The 14,520-nt window shown below is 49.5% G+C and overlaps 8 protein-coding genes across 8 annotated transcripts; 5 read left to right on the forward strand and 3 right to left on the reverse strand.

Annotated features, from left to right (window-relative positions):
* The first annotated feature begins 100 nt into the window (after nucleotides 1-100).
* Nucleotides 101-1,094, forward strand: M438DRAFT_122841 (uncharacterized protein). Its single transcript, XM_029898760.1, has one exon. It carries the CDS (start codon nucleotides 354-356, stop codon nucleotides 825-827), a length of 474 nt encoding a protein of 157 aa, XP_029756083.1. The 5' UTR covers nucleotides 101-353; the 3' UTR covers nucleotides 828-1,094.
* A 550-nt stretch (nucleotides 1,095-1,644) lies between these two features.
* On the forward strand, nucleotides 1,645-3,147 carry M438DRAFT_282872 (clathrin adaptor, mu subunit; the record flags this gene model as incomplete). Its single annotated transcript, XM_029901333.1, has 4 exons — nucleotides 1,645-1,683; nucleotides 1,736-2,899; nucleotides 2,952-3,011; nucleotides 3,064-3,147. 4 exons carry the CDS (start codon nucleotides 1,645-1,647, stop codon nucleotides 3,145-3,147), a joined length of 1,347 nt encoding a protein of 448 aa, XP_029756084.1.
* A 285-nt stretch (nucleotides 3,148-3,432) lies between these two features.
* Nucleotides 3,433-4,299, reverse strand: M438DRAFT_122849 (uncharacterized protein). The gene has a single exon (XM_029898761.1). It carries the CDS (start codon nucleotides 4,146-4,148, stop codon nucleotides 3,636-3,638), a length of 513 nt encoding a protein of 170 aa, XP_029756085.1. The 5' UTR covers nucleotides 4,149-4,299; the 3' UTR covers nucleotides 3,433-3,635.
* Nucleotides 4,300-4,874: 575 nt separating this feature from the next.
* On the reverse strand, nucleotides 4,875-6,544 carry M438DRAFT_349375 (uncharacterized protein). Its single transcript, XM_029906382.1, has one exon. The coding sequence runs from the start codon at nucleotides 6,377-6,379 to the stop codon at nucleotides 5,027-5,029; it is 1,353 nt and encodes a 450-aa protein (XP_029756086.1). The 5' UTR covers nucleotides 6,380-6,544; the 3' UTR covers nucleotides 4,875-5,026.
* Nucleotides 6,545-7,253: 709 nt separating this feature from the next.
* On the forward strand, nucleotides 7,254-8,013 carry M438DRAFT_349376 (uncharacterized protein). Its single transcript, XM_029906383.1, has 2 exons — nucleotides 7,254-7,788; nucleotides 7,844-8,013. Exons 1-2 carry the CDS (start codon nucleotides 7,358-7,360, stop codon nucleotides 7,860-7,862), a joined length of 450 nt encoding a protein of 149 aa, XP_029756087.1. The 5' UTR covers nucleotides 7,254-7,357; the 3' UTR covers nucleotides 7,863-8,013.
* Nucleotides 8,014-8,767: 754 nt separating this feature from the next.
* On the forward strand, nucleotides 8,768-10,020 carry M438DRAFT_386549 (uncharacterized protein; the record flags this gene model as incomplete). The annotated part of the gene is made up of 3 exons (XM_029908991.1): nucleotides 8,768-8,830; nucleotides 8,929-9,733; nucleotides 9,816-10,020. 3 exons carry the CDS (start codon nucleotides 8,768-8,770, stop codon nucleotides 9,917-9,919), a joined length of 972 nt encoding a protein of 323 aa, XP_029756088.1. The 3' UTR covers nucleotides 9,920-10,020.
* A 1,126-nt stretch (nucleotides 10,021-11,146) lies between these two features.
* M438DRAFT_369146 (uncharacterized protein) lies at nucleotides 11,147-12,075 on the forward strand (the record flags this gene model as incomplete). The annotated part of the gene is made up of 3 exons (XM_029908095.1): nucleotides 11,147-11,363; nucleotides 11,428-11,875; nucleotides 11,924-12,075. The coding sequence occupies 3 exons, from the start codon at nucleotides 11,147-11,149 to the stop codon at nucleotides 11,928-11,930; spliced, it is 672 nt and encodes a 223-aa protein (XP_029756089.1). The 3' UTR covers nucleotides 11,931-12,075.
* An 854-nt stretch (nucleotides 12,076-12,929) lies between these two features.
* M438DRAFT_282825 (FAD dependent oxidoreductase) lies at nucleotides 12,930-14,419 on the reverse strand (the record flags this gene model as incomplete). Its single annotated transcript, XM_029901328.1, has 3 exons — nucleotides 12,930-13,715; nucleotides 13,769-14,053; nucleotides 14,105-14,419. 3 exons carry the CDS (start codon nucleotides 14,417-14,419, stop codon nucleotides 12,930-12,932), a joined length of 1,386 nt encoding a protein of 461 aa, XP_029756090.1.
* Between the last annotated feature and the right edge of the window lie 101 nt (nucleotides 14,420-14,520).

A 14,520-nucleotide genomic window follows, 5' to 3' on the forward strand; every position in this document is an offset into this window, starting at 1 on the left:
AGATATGGTGTGGAACGAATTTACATCCACATACCTGACAGAAGGGCGATGACAATCAATCGAAACATGCCATAGACGTGATGTATACTGTCTCTACCAAGTCTTTGTCGGGGTGCCGAAGAATTCAAAATGTCTCAATGTTTTTCACTCGTGGTTATCTCCACGCAAATACAATTCGTCGTGTTGGCGTCGACGTTCGCAATTGGAGAATCGACAGGTTCTGAAGCTCATCCTCACCAGCCCTGACCATCGCATCAGCAAAAGCACCGCATTTTGGTCTTGCGCAGAACTGATCTTACCATCTAACTGCCGTTGCATCCCCTTGGTCCGGACAGGGAATTTCAAAGTAGGTGATGTTTTTGAGTCAATGTTGTTTCAGCATTAACGCATGTCTAAAGGCAAGAGCAACCACCATGCCTTCCTCAAGCGACCACGACACCGCAAAAGAGCGCAGTGTCATGTACACCTACCTCCGCGCTGACGTCCGCCTCCACCACGCCTCTCAAGACCACATGAGATTCCATCTTCTCGCCGCCTTCTCCGCCATCCTGGAGATGGAAGAAACCGATCTTGAGTACACACTCGAAGACAACGTTGGCCATGAATTGGTCCTGAAGGAAGAAGACCAGATCATGAGTTGGAGAGATGGCAGCAAGAGTGCGCTTGTGCAGTCTGCTGCGGAGATCGTCGAGGACTGCGCTAGAGATGTTGCAGGCGCTTTTGGTGTTGATCAGCAGCGTGTGCTATTTGAGCTTGCAAACCACATGTTTGGAGCTGCCAAGGACTTGAAGAGCTACGTGGTGCTGGATGTCATCGCCCTCGACTGAGCTCTCAAAGTAGATTGGAGTCAAGCCGAGCATTTGAGAAGGTAGCCGCTCCTTTCAGGCAGAGCGAAGCGCAGAAGCACGACGGCGGAGACGCGGAGTCGACGGCCTTGAGTCTTGAGCAGACCGTTTGTGCAAACAGCAGCAGCCGGGGGAGAGAACGCATCATCAGGAAGGCTCCTCACCACGACAAAGAATTTGCTCCCATGCACACTGCATGAGCAGATAGATCCGCTTGATCAACAGAGAAACAAACAACAAAACAACATGATGAATGTTTCTTGAACGCTGCAAAGAGTGACCGTGTACGTGCAATTATTGCTCAAATTGAAAAAGATACTTAATTATCTGAGATGTCGGGATCTTCTGACACCGCCTACACAACAGAATTATGCGTAGCCAGTTCTTATAGAACCACTTGTCCGTCTTCGCATCGACCTGATCGCAAACCAGCAATTGAATTACAGCACAGACTCGCACATAACGTGGAGCTGCACCAGATGCCGGCAAGAACTGTCTAAAAGGCTGCGTTGAAGGAAAGGAAAGGAAGATTTGGCAAGCGCGAGAGAAGTTTTATGGTCGCGACTGCCGCGAATTATCCGAGATGCATGACCCGTGCGCCGAGAGTCCAGAGTGTGGGGAAGGGGGACAAGCAACATTGAGGTTGGCTGGGCTGTCGTAGCTCAATAGCAACAACGCAACCAATTAATTTCTGACCCCTCATACGCCAGAGGAAGTCGCTGCTTCCTGCCAGGCCGACCAACATCACACCACCACAGAACAATAACCTCCGACCGACCGACAGCGCCCTCTTCACACCATGGCTTCGGCCCTCTTCTTCCTTGACCTCAAGGGCAAGGTATGCACCATCCGACTCATCACACTGCAAGCGCATACTGACGGGCAGACAGACCCTCCTGGCGCGCAACTACCGTGGTGATATCCCCATGAGCGCCGTCGACAAGTTCCCTATTCTCCTCTCAGATGCCGAAGAAGAGAGCTCGGCCGTCCCCCCCTGCTTCAGCGATGAAGGCATCAACTACCTCTACATCCGCCACAACAATCTCTACCTCCTCGCTTTGACCAAGCGCAACTCCAACGCCGCCGAGATCCTGCTATTCCTTCACAAAATCGTCGAGGTCTTTACCGAATACTTCAAAGAGTTGGAGGAGGAGAGTATCCGCGACAACTTCGTCATCATCTACGAGCTGCTCGATGAGATGATGGACTTTGGTCACCCACAAACGACAGAGAGCAAGATTTTGCAAGAATACATCACCCAGGAATCACACAAGTTGGAAGTGCAGGCACGACCACCCATCGCAGTCACAAACGCCGTCTCATGGCGCTCGGAAGGCATTCGCTACCGCAAGAACGAGGTCTTCCTGGATGTCGTCGAGTCTCTCAACCTACTCGTCTCATCTACTGGCAGTGTCTTGCGTTCTGAAATTCTGGGTGCTGTCAAGATGAAGTGTTATTTGTCTGGTATGCCCGAGCTGCGTCTAGGCCTCAATGACAAGGCCATGTTCGAGACCACCGGTCGCGCGACTCGCGGCAAGGCTGTCGAGATGGAAGATGTCAAGTTCCACCAATGTGTCCGTCTATCACGCTTCGAGAACGACCGCACAATCAGCTTCATCCCTCCGGACGGCGAGTTCGAGCTCATGAGCTACCGCCTCAACACACAAGTCAAGCCTCTTATCTGGGTCGAGTGCATCGTCGAAAACCACTCTGGCAGCCGTATCGAATACATGCTCAAGGCAAAGGCGCAATTCAAGCGTCGCTCAACCGCCAACAATGTCGAAATCTCCATTCCCGTACCAGAAGATGCCGACACACCACGCTTCCGAACGAACATCGGCTCCGTACACTATGCGCCTGAGCAAAGCGCTATTGTCTGGAAGATTAAGCAGTTTGGTGGTAGCAAGGAGTTCTTGATGCGTGCTGAGCTTGGCTTGCCTTCAGTGCGTGGTGATGATGAAAAGGGTGGTGGTATGATGGGTGGCTTCGGTGGAAGCATGGGTGGTGTTGGCGATCGCGGAAAGGGCAAGCGACCCATCAACGTCAAATTCGAGGTATGTCTGTCCCCACTCTTCTTGCGTTTGGCAATTACTGATCTTTATACAGATCCCCTACTTCACCACATCAGGCATCAATGTCAGGTATCTCAAGATCATCGAACCCAAGGTAAGACACGGAGACCACAAGAATATAGATCGTCCACTGACACCTCCTGCAGCTGCAATATCCTTCTTTGCCATGGGTCCGCTACATTACACAATCCGGCGACATTGCCGTTCGTCTACCAGACACGCAATCATGATGACAACAATAATAATGAAAACACCGTTCCATCTCCTTCATGTCATCTCTATAATCGTAGTTCTGGAATTCTTGCGTGCTGATCTGTGAACAGAGTCGAGAACGTCGCAGCCGGAACGAGACTATGCTTCCAAATCTCCCGTAATCCTTTGGGCTTGATCTTCAGAAATGCGCGATGTTTTCGAGGGCTGCATGGATCTCCAGGGGCATAACTGTTCATGTGTGCCTTTCCGGTCAATTACGCAAATCAAAGATCATTCTGCGTTTTCATGGCTACGAAACAAGGCCCACTGGCAGGCGGGAGAACATTGGTTCGAGCAAGTGTATGTGCTTTGACATCTAGAGCAATATCGCTCTGCCCTGCCCCGAGGCTTCCCTCCATCCCTCAGTCAGGTTCATGTCTGTTTCATCAACTTCTTCTTTGCTCCTTGTGCTCATCATGCCTTCTCTGCTTTAGCAACAATTTCCACGCCTTCATGGCCTTTTCCATCACCACCTACCACCTTCGTCCTCAGACACCTCAGCACCACATGTGACAATAACGCACAGCTCACAACCACATTCCCCCAGACTGCTGGTGATGATACTGACCACATGCGGACAAAACGCACACATCGAACTAAACATCCCACCACAAGGATGTCCCCAAACCCCCATACACCAATGTCCAGTCCCATTGATGAAATGCGAAGCCGTATAACCCAATGGCAAATTGTTTACGAAATTCACACTACCATCTGGGTGACACGAGTCGTCAGTAAAGAGGCGTGTTAGGAGAGCAGGGTAAGAGGTGGACTTACTGTGAGTCAAGGCGCCGTAGCCGTGCATGTTGAAGACGTCGCTAAGGACGGGGAGGTATTGGGCATCCGGGAGGAGGCACGAGGTTGTGGGGAAGTGGTGTGTGCCGTCGCTGGTGAAGGTTATGAGGTCGATGGTGATGATGGGAGGGTCGTTTGAGATGGGTGGGATGTCGGAGGTCTGGTGGACTGGTTGGTGGGACATTCTTGATGTGGGAGGGTGTGTTTTCGTTGCGTCGGTGTTGATGTTGGATTGACGGAGGTGGATTGTCGAAGATACGGCAGTGATAGAAGATGTGCTTTCGTGGTCTTTCCTTCACGTCGAAAAGATGGAAGGAGCGAACGCTTGAAAACTGCTACTCTCGGCGGACGAAAGAGGACTGTCCAATCCGTTCCTGCCTTTCCACAAGCCCTCGCTGACACGATGCAGATGGCAGAGATGATCTACTCTTTGCTACCTCCATTGCCTCGTCGACGAACACTTTCACTTCAACCGTAGTTGAAGCCTTATCGACTATTTCTTTGGAGCTTTCTGATTCGATCTTGGATATCATCGAGCTTGTTAACAAGCGATCCGTGCAGCACCTGCACCCTCCTCCCGACCGATGTGCGTTTTCCTAGTCTCGAAATCCTAGAAGCATCACACGTGACGCATTTCTTTCTTCTCATCACACCACTCTCAAGTAGCCCTGACTACTACCCAACCAACAGACCAAGATCACAGAGAGACCCTACATCATCGGAGCTCGAGTACGCGCATTAGGCACCATAACGAATTCGCTTTCGACCTCGCTCCATCGATACGATATACAGGAATCCTGCTAGGCTTCCGTTGCAAGACATATCTCGCCGACTCTCGAAGCCTCGATCTACCGCCAACTCCTATACATTAACGCTTCGGGATCTACAGTGAACACTGTAACCCTCCTTTTTGGTTGCCTATCGTGAATTATCGTGCCTTCCGACAAAGTGCTGGCCGTGCTTGCTCGACGGAGCGAGTACTTTCTTAAAAACATCTTCAATGATGTATCCTAAACTAGAAACATATCACACAAACGCAAAGATGGCATCAAGAATATCCCTTTACAGCTCGGCTCCTTTCTTCCCCACAACCATCAAATTCCTCGGACTCTCCCTATACTCAAACACAGGCAAAACCCCCACCTCCTCCATCCCCTGCTCCTCCAAATAAAACACTCTATCCAATACAATCACACTTTCCACAACTCTACAAAGCAGCACCGATAACGTCCACAATATCGCCGTCTCTGCTGATCTTCCTGCATATGCTTTTTCGTATCCGGTGACTTCTTGCTCGCTGATGTCTTTGCCAATGATGAGGTTTAATGAGGATAAGGCGCGAGAGGTATAGGTGTGGAAGCTGCGAAGGTCGCCATTGCGTATACCCCAAACTGGACGGGCGCCGTCTGCAACAAGGTTTTTGTCGAAAAGCAGTTTTTCCAGCACTGCGCGGTAGAAGTGTTTTCGTCCAAAAATGGAGTTTGGGTTGTGTATCCAGTTTGTAGGGGCTTGACATCCTGTTATCAAAGCTGAAGTTGACAAGTTCAGGTTGTGGGAGCGCATGAAGGTGGAGATTGGGAAACCGGTGGGATTGGAGGCGGAGAAGGGGGTGATGTGGTTGTAGCAGCATCCTACTACTGCGATGTGGGAGATACAAGGGGTAGTGGTGGAGAGGCGGATCATGTGTTCGGATAGTGAGCCGCAGGCGTGAAGACCGGTGAGTAGGCATTTCTCTCCTTCTGCCCATGTTGAGACTTCAGTGGCCAGTTCGTCTGTGCCGGTGACGAAGCGGGTGAGGTGGGTGATCTGATCGCCTTCTGTGAGGCCTGCTTGTTCGGCTGCTGCTTTTGAACCGGCGATTTGTTTGGCGCTGCCGTCGATGGCGAGGACTTTCAGATTGCAAGCGGCTGCTAGAGTCAAAGAGAGATAGCCTTGTCCGCTCCCGATGTCGACGACGCGGGTGATGTTATTGGTCTTGCAGACGTGGTTGATGTAGCGGGCGCCTGCTTTTACTTCCGCCAATTTCTTGGTGACCATTCTGCTGGCCAGTATCTCCGGCACTTCAACATGAGGGATTCCCTCAGGGAGAACGAATTGTTCTCGGTCAAGACTGAGATTGCGGATACAATTTAGCCACTGGGAGAGACTGTCCGGTCGACCTTGAAGATCGTGTTGCCTTGCTTCTGGCTCTTTTCGAAGGCTGTTGATCAGGTCTTTTTGTGCATCTTGTGGGTTGGATAATGATTCCCACCATGCTGTCCATTCTGATGGTAATTTTGACCAAGCGTCGTAGATGAAGGCATCGTTGACGTGAATGCCGCCAGTGATTTGCACAGAACGCGGCTCGTGCATGAATGCTATAAGATCTCGCGCAAACTGATGGATGTGAGTGTAGTCTGAAGGAAGGTCGACCATATCAGCCAATCAGGTAGCTTCGACCAAGTTGTTGAGACACGGGAACAGCACCCGAGAACAAGTGTTGGGGGAAAGACGAGGAACGAGACCAAGTCCGCGCACCTCAGCCAGTGAGATGATTCTCTCAAAGCCTTGGTCAGATTTCGCAGGAGAGCAGCGATCAACAAGGTTAGTTTAACTTGATTTAATTATTCTCAAGCTATCTACCCCGTAAAGGTTATAAGCTATCGCTGACTAATAAGCATTGTGGGCGCTAATTTCAGTAGTAAGGCGGGTATTTGTATCTTAATCGAGATAGTCGTCTAACGCCCATCTAAAGTACCCTTACGATAAACAAAGGATAGAAAAGAATAGAGCGGATCTCCTATTAGTTTAATGCATGCGCTCTGAAATACACTTGGCGCGCACACCGTCCTGTTACTGAATCCCGATTGAATTTAAGCTTCCACGCTCGGATCGGTCCCGAAGCGCACTTGTTGGTACCGAAGGTTGAACTACCGTTCGTCTCGATATCAGATACCTCCTTCTTTGCATCACCAGACTTGTCCTTCCACCTGGAATAAGCGACGATGGCGGATTGACCAATGGCAAATTGCGTCGACACATCATATGAACTCGCGACGCGCTCATACTGACGTGGCAAGCCACCCCGCCTCAGACGAAAATTGGGAGTCCACTCGTTGTCCTGGTGTGGATGATCAGCTAAAGCGCCGCTGAGAATAGCGAATCGGAGCAGAGCCTTGTACATTCTAGGCTAGATCGCATGCTTCAATCTCGCCGACCTTTACTCCGCCTCGTCGTATTCTAACGAGTAACAGGAGTGAGACTTCCACGCAGTCCACGAGCGATGCATTCATACACAAACACGAGAATTGTTTAGCTACATGCGCCACAGTTTCATGGCACCTGCGCTGAACGTCTTATAGCCTGAACCCCACCCTCGATCTTTCGCAATACCACACCACCACGATTATCATTATGTCCTACTTCGAAGAAGTTCCGTCAGTCTTCTTTCGTGTTCAAGACAAATACTCTCAAGCACAACATCGCGAGCATAGTGGTATACTTTCCAGAAACCAGTCGAATGCCAGCTTCGACCCTCATTCTGGCGAGACGAGACAGGCACTCCAGGACCACCTCGATTGGGCAAGCAGGGAGCCTTCCGCATTCATTTCTGTATACTCGGACTGGACAACGGCAGACAGAGACGCGAGGCGCCGAGTTGATAACGGGTACCAAGATGTGGTTATTTGGAAGATTGACACTCGAGAAGGGCACGAGATGGCTCAGTACCGAAACATCAGACGTCTGGCTTTCACATGCAGAATATGGGTGCCTCAAAAAGCTTGGCACAACAGCGAACATGAATGGCTGTTCCTACATCGAGTCCCTGATTCTATGGTAGTCGGGTATCGGGCGATCAAACGATATAGCACGTTGGACTTCCAGCTGACTACATTCAAGGTTTTACACTCCTCGTTAGCACTACCAAATCGGTCCCTTGACACAGCTAGCTCTGCAGTGGCTTTCATGGGTCCTACGCATAGCTTAGCAGGACGGCTATTTGACAAAGTCTATGTGAAGCTGCAATGACATAACAAGTTATAGATATATGAATCAAATTACGATTGAAGAATCAATATCTAGCTACCAGCATGGTTTACGGTGGTCATCAGAAGAAATCACATTCATGTCACGACCTCAACCGACTTGCCAAGGACTTGTGCCGCAGTTCGAAGCACTTGTATCTTGAGAACCTAGCCGCTCAGGTGAGCGCTTGGTCAGGGCCGCCAGGCATTTCAACTGCAGCGTGTGGGGGAGAGGTCGGCTGAACCGCTGGCAACAAACTAACCTAAAACACGCCCCCAGTCAACTGGGTGATGCGCCTGGCTTATTAATGGCGAGGCTGTCTTATGAGAAGATGGTGTGCTCGGTCTTCATTTTCTTTGCAAAAGAGAGTGCGCAAGTTCAGCTTCACGCGCCGAGCCAGTTCATCTTCACTAGGATCACTTTTCTACCTCCAATGATCAAACGCGATCAGCATCCCACCTCCCACACCTTGCATCCATGCGTTGACTCTAATCCTGCAGGCGTGATATTGCTTGCAAAACTTGTTTTCAGGCTGTGCATCCGCTGCAGCCATGCTCTAAGCGCCGCAGGAAAGTGTCAGCTGGGCGGTACGGATCGACGTCGTCCGAAGATATCATAGTTAACAAAATAGGGCGGGGAGATTACTGCACATGCGATCACCACCCTGCATGATGACAGGAGCAAGCTGCCAGCAAGCAATCGGCTCCTGAATATTTTGCTGATAAGGCTAGGCGGGAACTCATCCTCTGCTCATGGCCTTCAATTACTCTCAAAGGGATCTGAGCACACCTCACTGAAATGCAATCACTTCCAAACGTAGAACAAATCACTGTCTCGCGGCATGCTCGTGTCCGTAGAGTCGTGAGACATAAAGTTCGGGACATTCCAATACTCTCTGACGGTTCACCAAAAGGTCGAGCTTCCTATTACGACTTCCATTATTGAAAGTACGCTCACAGTCAGCAGTCAGCTCTGGAATAACTTCGAACGCAATTGTTGACAAGTTGTACAAAATCCAAGAGATACACGATCTTCTATGCACCTGGTTGTCTCCCTACAAAGCAGCGAACGAGGATGCTAGCACCGGAAGGACTCGAGAAAGATTTGACGAGGAATTCCCCGGCGAGGATGGACTGATCTTGATGAGCAAACGATTAGTCGACCTTTCTCGCGCCACGAAACGACTACAAGACATCCAGAACGAGATATCGAGGTTCCAGCTTGGGATTGGACGTCTGCGGCTGTCTATCACACAGAATACCACGGTCTTCATATCAGCGACCGAGTCAATACTCCTGCGAGTTTTTGACAACAAGTCCTACTGTAGATATGATCCAGCGCTTGGTATATTGAGCTCCAACTTCAAAGTGTGCAAGCCAGTGAGAAATATCGACGAGCTCAAGGCCCGCGCCGAATTGACAGAAGCAACTCTCAGAAACCATTGCGGCGGTGACAATCCAACTTCATTCATCTCCTTGACCAATAAAGTCAAGTATCTCTCCAAATATACTGAGGGGAAGTGGAAACATCGTGATCCTGACGCCCGATCATCTGCCATGGTTGCTTTGGTCAATAAGGCAAAATTGGACTACATGGAGGTTTTCTGCGCCACGTCGCGAAGTCTGGTCGAGGAAGTTGGTGCGAAGTATTGGTCTCGGAACAATCCAGACGGCGTAAGTTATGCGTCACATGAACACTTCATGGTTTACGGCTGGATCCCACCTCAATGTATCGAGAGAGTAATACCCCTCGATCATTTTAAACGTACGTGTTCCAGGATTTCGGGGGCGGTAACTGGTAGTGATGGTCCCGCCAGAGGTTGACGCTCATGCTAACTGGTAAACAGATGTCACGTCAGTTATCGAACCCGAACACATATTGGCGTATCTAGACAGTGAAGAGGACGACTCTGTGGAAGATCTATTCCGGAATTTGGGACAAACCTTGTAGTAAGATTACGTGACAGACACGACAGCATCACGTTCACCTATACGGTTCTCTATATATCCTTTCTATTAATCACTCCCTAATCTATTGACCAAGACATTGGCCAAGGTTGATTTTAGCGTGTCTTATGACAATCCAAAAATTCTTAAGGGAGTTGTTTGAGCTGTGTTACGAACACAGCGCTATTGTAAACTCGAGACGAATCAGAGATTTTGGCAGTTTTATCTGAAGAAGATCGGGTTCGGTACTCTAGAGCGAACCAGAGGTACTTCCCTGAAGAGGAAGTGTACGCTGAAAGGTTGCTGGAAGTATCTGCTGCGTGAGATCCACAATCAGTACAATGGCACCCGTCGCCCACGTAGTTAGAAACGTAGTAGTAGGAAAGGACGCCGTAGAGGAAGGCAACGTCACTTATCAAACATGGATCAATTTTTTGGCGACGATCAAAGATTAGAGTCTCGAAGCTCTCATGAAGTTTCTTAGCGAGATGCAAGCCATACCATGCGATATTATTATGGTTTGATGAAACTTGTGGATCGCGTATGTAAAGAACTCGCTGCCACAAACGCTCCAGGACTGATCTCATCACCACGATGGCCCGTCAGACTGAGTATCAGAATTGTTCCTGGATCCGTGTGCCTCCCTGTCCTTTCTTGCTGTATCGTCAGATAGGCTAGTCAAATATCCAGTCCATTACGCTGATGAGCTCGGAAAGCTCTGCTCTTCCAATGGACGTATGACCGCCCGGCCTCTTCTTCCATATCAACCTTCCGCCTCCCCTTGATAGGAACTCTTCTTCTCTAGTAATCCAGTCCCTGCGTCTAGGTCTGCCCCTTTGTCTAGTATACAGCTTTATGGATTCCCGTGCCTATATGCCGGTTGCTTTGTGCTATTTCCGCTATCATCCATTTATTACTTTGCTCCGTCTTTGCACTTATAGCACTCTATTTCTTGGTGTCTTCCGGACGCTTGAGATAGGCGATAGAAATCGAGGTTATGGGAACAAAGACGTAGTATAGAGACTTGACTGTGATGCTTCTGTAAGGCATATCCAAAGAAGTTTCCGGTCGGAAATACATCCAGTTGTTCGTGATCCCCGGTCACTACCAGAATTCGACAGCTGGACGTCCAAAAAGAGCAGTCGGCTATAAATGCCTGAGATACCTCAGCACGGCCCATCTCTCATCGCCGAAGATCAGCCACAGCAACTTTACGCGACTTTATCTCAAGATGGCTCTTCCTCCGCTCGGAGCCTCCGATCTTGCCGTCATAAGCAGACCATATGCTCAAGTCATCAACCCCAGCTGCTTGTGCAGCGACGGCACTGGAAAAGGTGATGACAGACCTGGATACACCAAGCTGACTGTTGACGATGATCGTATGGACGCATTCCGAAAGGCACTCAACGAAGCCTTCAACAACAACACCGATCTCGTCACCAAATATGGTCAGTTGAGAAACCTTGCGCTATCCCTCAGTATGTATATCATCTGCTAACAAAAAGGCTGTAGGCAAAGTGGAATTCCTCGGAGACCTACCTCGTGGTTACACTCTCTGGACGCACACGCCCGACAAGACCGTCAGGAAGAAGGAAGATGCTCGTCCCATCGAGCTTGTTTACGGTCATCCCAAGAAAGGCAAGTATTTCCGTTCAGCCACACACTTTCTGGGCCACCTCGTAGAGATCATGGCCGTCAACTGGCAGCGTCAAGAGATTATCCACCAGGCTACCAGGGAGGAGAACCTTAGACGTGGCAGGGATGCTGTCCACAGACAGAATGAGGCTAACCTTGCCACTGGCCTCTGGTATCACGAGCTTGACCCGAACAACCCTGCCCATGCCATCGGCCTGTACGACCACAAGGATATTACGGAAGCCGTTGAAAGTGATCAAGCAGCCAACCCTACTATCGACATCCCTTGTGACTGCTTCCCGGACAAGCCTAAGGCTAATCTTAAGTAAGTCTGACATTCTCCTAGATGAACTCAAATTCTGACATACAACAGGCCCTAGCTGCTCCTCTACATACCCGCTTCTGCTCTTGTATAGAGCACTATCCCATGTACCAACAGCCTCAGCAGTCAGGCCAATAAAGCATTCAACAAGAACTTAACATGCTTTCCCCTCTTTCAGATACACAATGAAGACAGTCACTACCAAATCTCTACCAACTCTCCATACTTGTACCATCATGTAAATATGTACTGTAGCTTTACCCGTTGCGTTGTGTGACTTATGCCCGGCCTCGTCGCGGCGCTCGTGTGTCTTGTGTTTTGAGGTTCAACAAATGAAACTGTGAAAAGAGTCGCGACTTACTGCTCAAACTCGGTACCCCTGGATGGGAATGCCTGACAACTCTAGCCCCTTTCATGAGTGCACCTCTGTCTTATCTTGTTGTGTGGCTCTTGTATCCTATCCATCCTGATCATCCAGGGGATTGACTCTTTGCCACAGCACAAGTAGGCGCATCCTTCATGACTGCGACATTCGGATGTCTCAACATCTCTGCACGTCAACGACCCTGATCATTTCCCTGCTTAGGGGCTTCAATAACTCCAATACCCAGGCATAAAGGTAACAGCAATTTAGAAAACATCTCAATGGCCCTTGACAGCGGTATCACACGTATCAAAAGTCACCATCGAATTCAAAACCAGAGCAGTACCACCGAGAGTATCTAGAGCAGCAAAACCAGTAGCATGATCTCACCGGTCCATCGACAGTAGAAACACACACATCAAAAGGCAAGAGGATTTTCGAAAACTCGGGTCGTCCACTGAGAGCACGGAAAGCAGTAATCATTCAAAAAACATCTCGCCAGCCATATCACCGGCATGGATAGACCCATCAAAAGGCAAGATGTAATTCAGAAACCTCTGTACGTCCACTGAGAGCACAATGAGCAGCAATCATTCAAACAACATCTCTCACACCCTACCACCAGAACACCACATCCATCAAAAGGCAAGATGCGATTCAGAAGCCTTATTTCGTCCACAGAGAGCACCTCAATCATCCCAACCTCCCCGTACTAAACATCCTCGGCAACCCACTCTCCTCGTACCTTTTCCCCTCCACAATACCCGCCAACCCCTCAGCACAAGAAAAACAAAACGACATACCTCCACCATTAAACCCAGCCGCGATATACCAATTCTCCTTCCCGGGCACTTTTCCCACGAATGGTTTGCCATCTTTGGTTTCGCCTTGAATGCCTGTCCACAGATGTGTTATTTTGGCATTGCTGTCTTCCCAGCCGTGGAAGTTGTCTTGCATGTAAGTGGAAAAGTAAGGGCGGGTGTTTGGGATAAGTGTGCTGTCATCTGTGGTATTGTACCAGAGGTGTTTTTGGGATTTGAAGAGCCAATTTGCGCCGCCGACTATGATGCCGCTGTCTGGGCGGGGGTTGAGATAGTCTACTTTGGAGTCGGGGTCGTTTTGGCGGTCGTAGTAGATGTTGTAGGTGGAGTTCAGGTGTGGAGATATAGGCTTTTCTGGTGAGATGTGGCAGGCTGTGCCTTTGTAGGGTATGATTGCTTCTTTGAAGGATGGACAGATGGCAGAGGTGTAGGCATTTGTGGCGAAGATGAGTTTTTTGGTGGTGATGCTGCCATTGGGGGTATGTAGGGTTGTGGCTAAAGAGTTAGAGGAGTCGATGGATGTGATTGGCGTGTGGGTATATAGTGATAATTCTTTGCGGTCAATCATGCGGGAGAGAAGCTGTGTGACGAACTTGTATGGCCACAAGCTGCAGGCAGGCATACTGACAGCGGCTTTTGCACCTTTGATGGAGGTAATCTTTCTTCGTCAGCATTGCGTCAACGAAATGAATGACTTGAGGATCGGCATACTTGCTCTGCATATCGTGAGTCTACGAAAGACACCTCTTTCACCCACTTGTGACCTTCCTCGACCGCGATACGATAGGTTTCTCCTGCGTCTTTGGCATCTTGCTCGTCCACGAAGACGTCGTAAGTCCGTCGCAGCTCGAACTCGCAGTCCAGTCCTTCTCTGTCAACTGCCTCTTTCATCAGGTGGCTTTGAGAGTACACGAACGCAATACATTCATCCGCAGCCTCCGCGTTATAGTCCTTGAAAAGAGTTCGAATGGAGGATATCCGCATCTTTGAATGACTCTACAATGATAGTCAGTGGAAGTAGCGATCTCTCGCATATAACCAGCATACCCCGTTTCTTCCTGTGGCTCCCGAGCAGACTTCCCGAGCTTCAAGTATGACAATTGAAGGCTTCTTCCCAGAATTATTCGCAGCGTGGAGACGTGATAGATGATATGCTGTACTGACACCAGTGATGCCGGCTCCAATTATTGCAATGTCACATTCCGAGGGCAAGTGTTCAGATGAGCGGTACGAGTCTATGGGATGTAATTCGGAACGCCAGTATGAGAGTGTAGAATTTGGTACAGGAAGACCACCATTCGTATGTCCTTTTGTAGGTCCAGGCTGCTCGTTCAGGCCAAACAAAGACCAGAAGCGGTTCATGGTGTTTTCAGCCGTCAAATGATGAGGATTGAGCTTGAAGACAGAGTCAACGAGGGAAAGAATCGCCGAGATCGATAGTCACAACCGGCAAATGTGGCGGA

The sequence above is a fragment of the Aureobasidium pullulans genome, assembly GCF_000721785.1.
Source record: "Aureobasidium pullulans EXF-150 unplaced genomic scaffold scaffold_29, whole genome shotgun sequence".
Taxonomy (NCBI): Eukaryota; Fungi; Ascomycota; class Dothideomycetes; order Dothideales; family Saccotheciaceae; genus Aureobasidium; species Aureobasidium pullulans.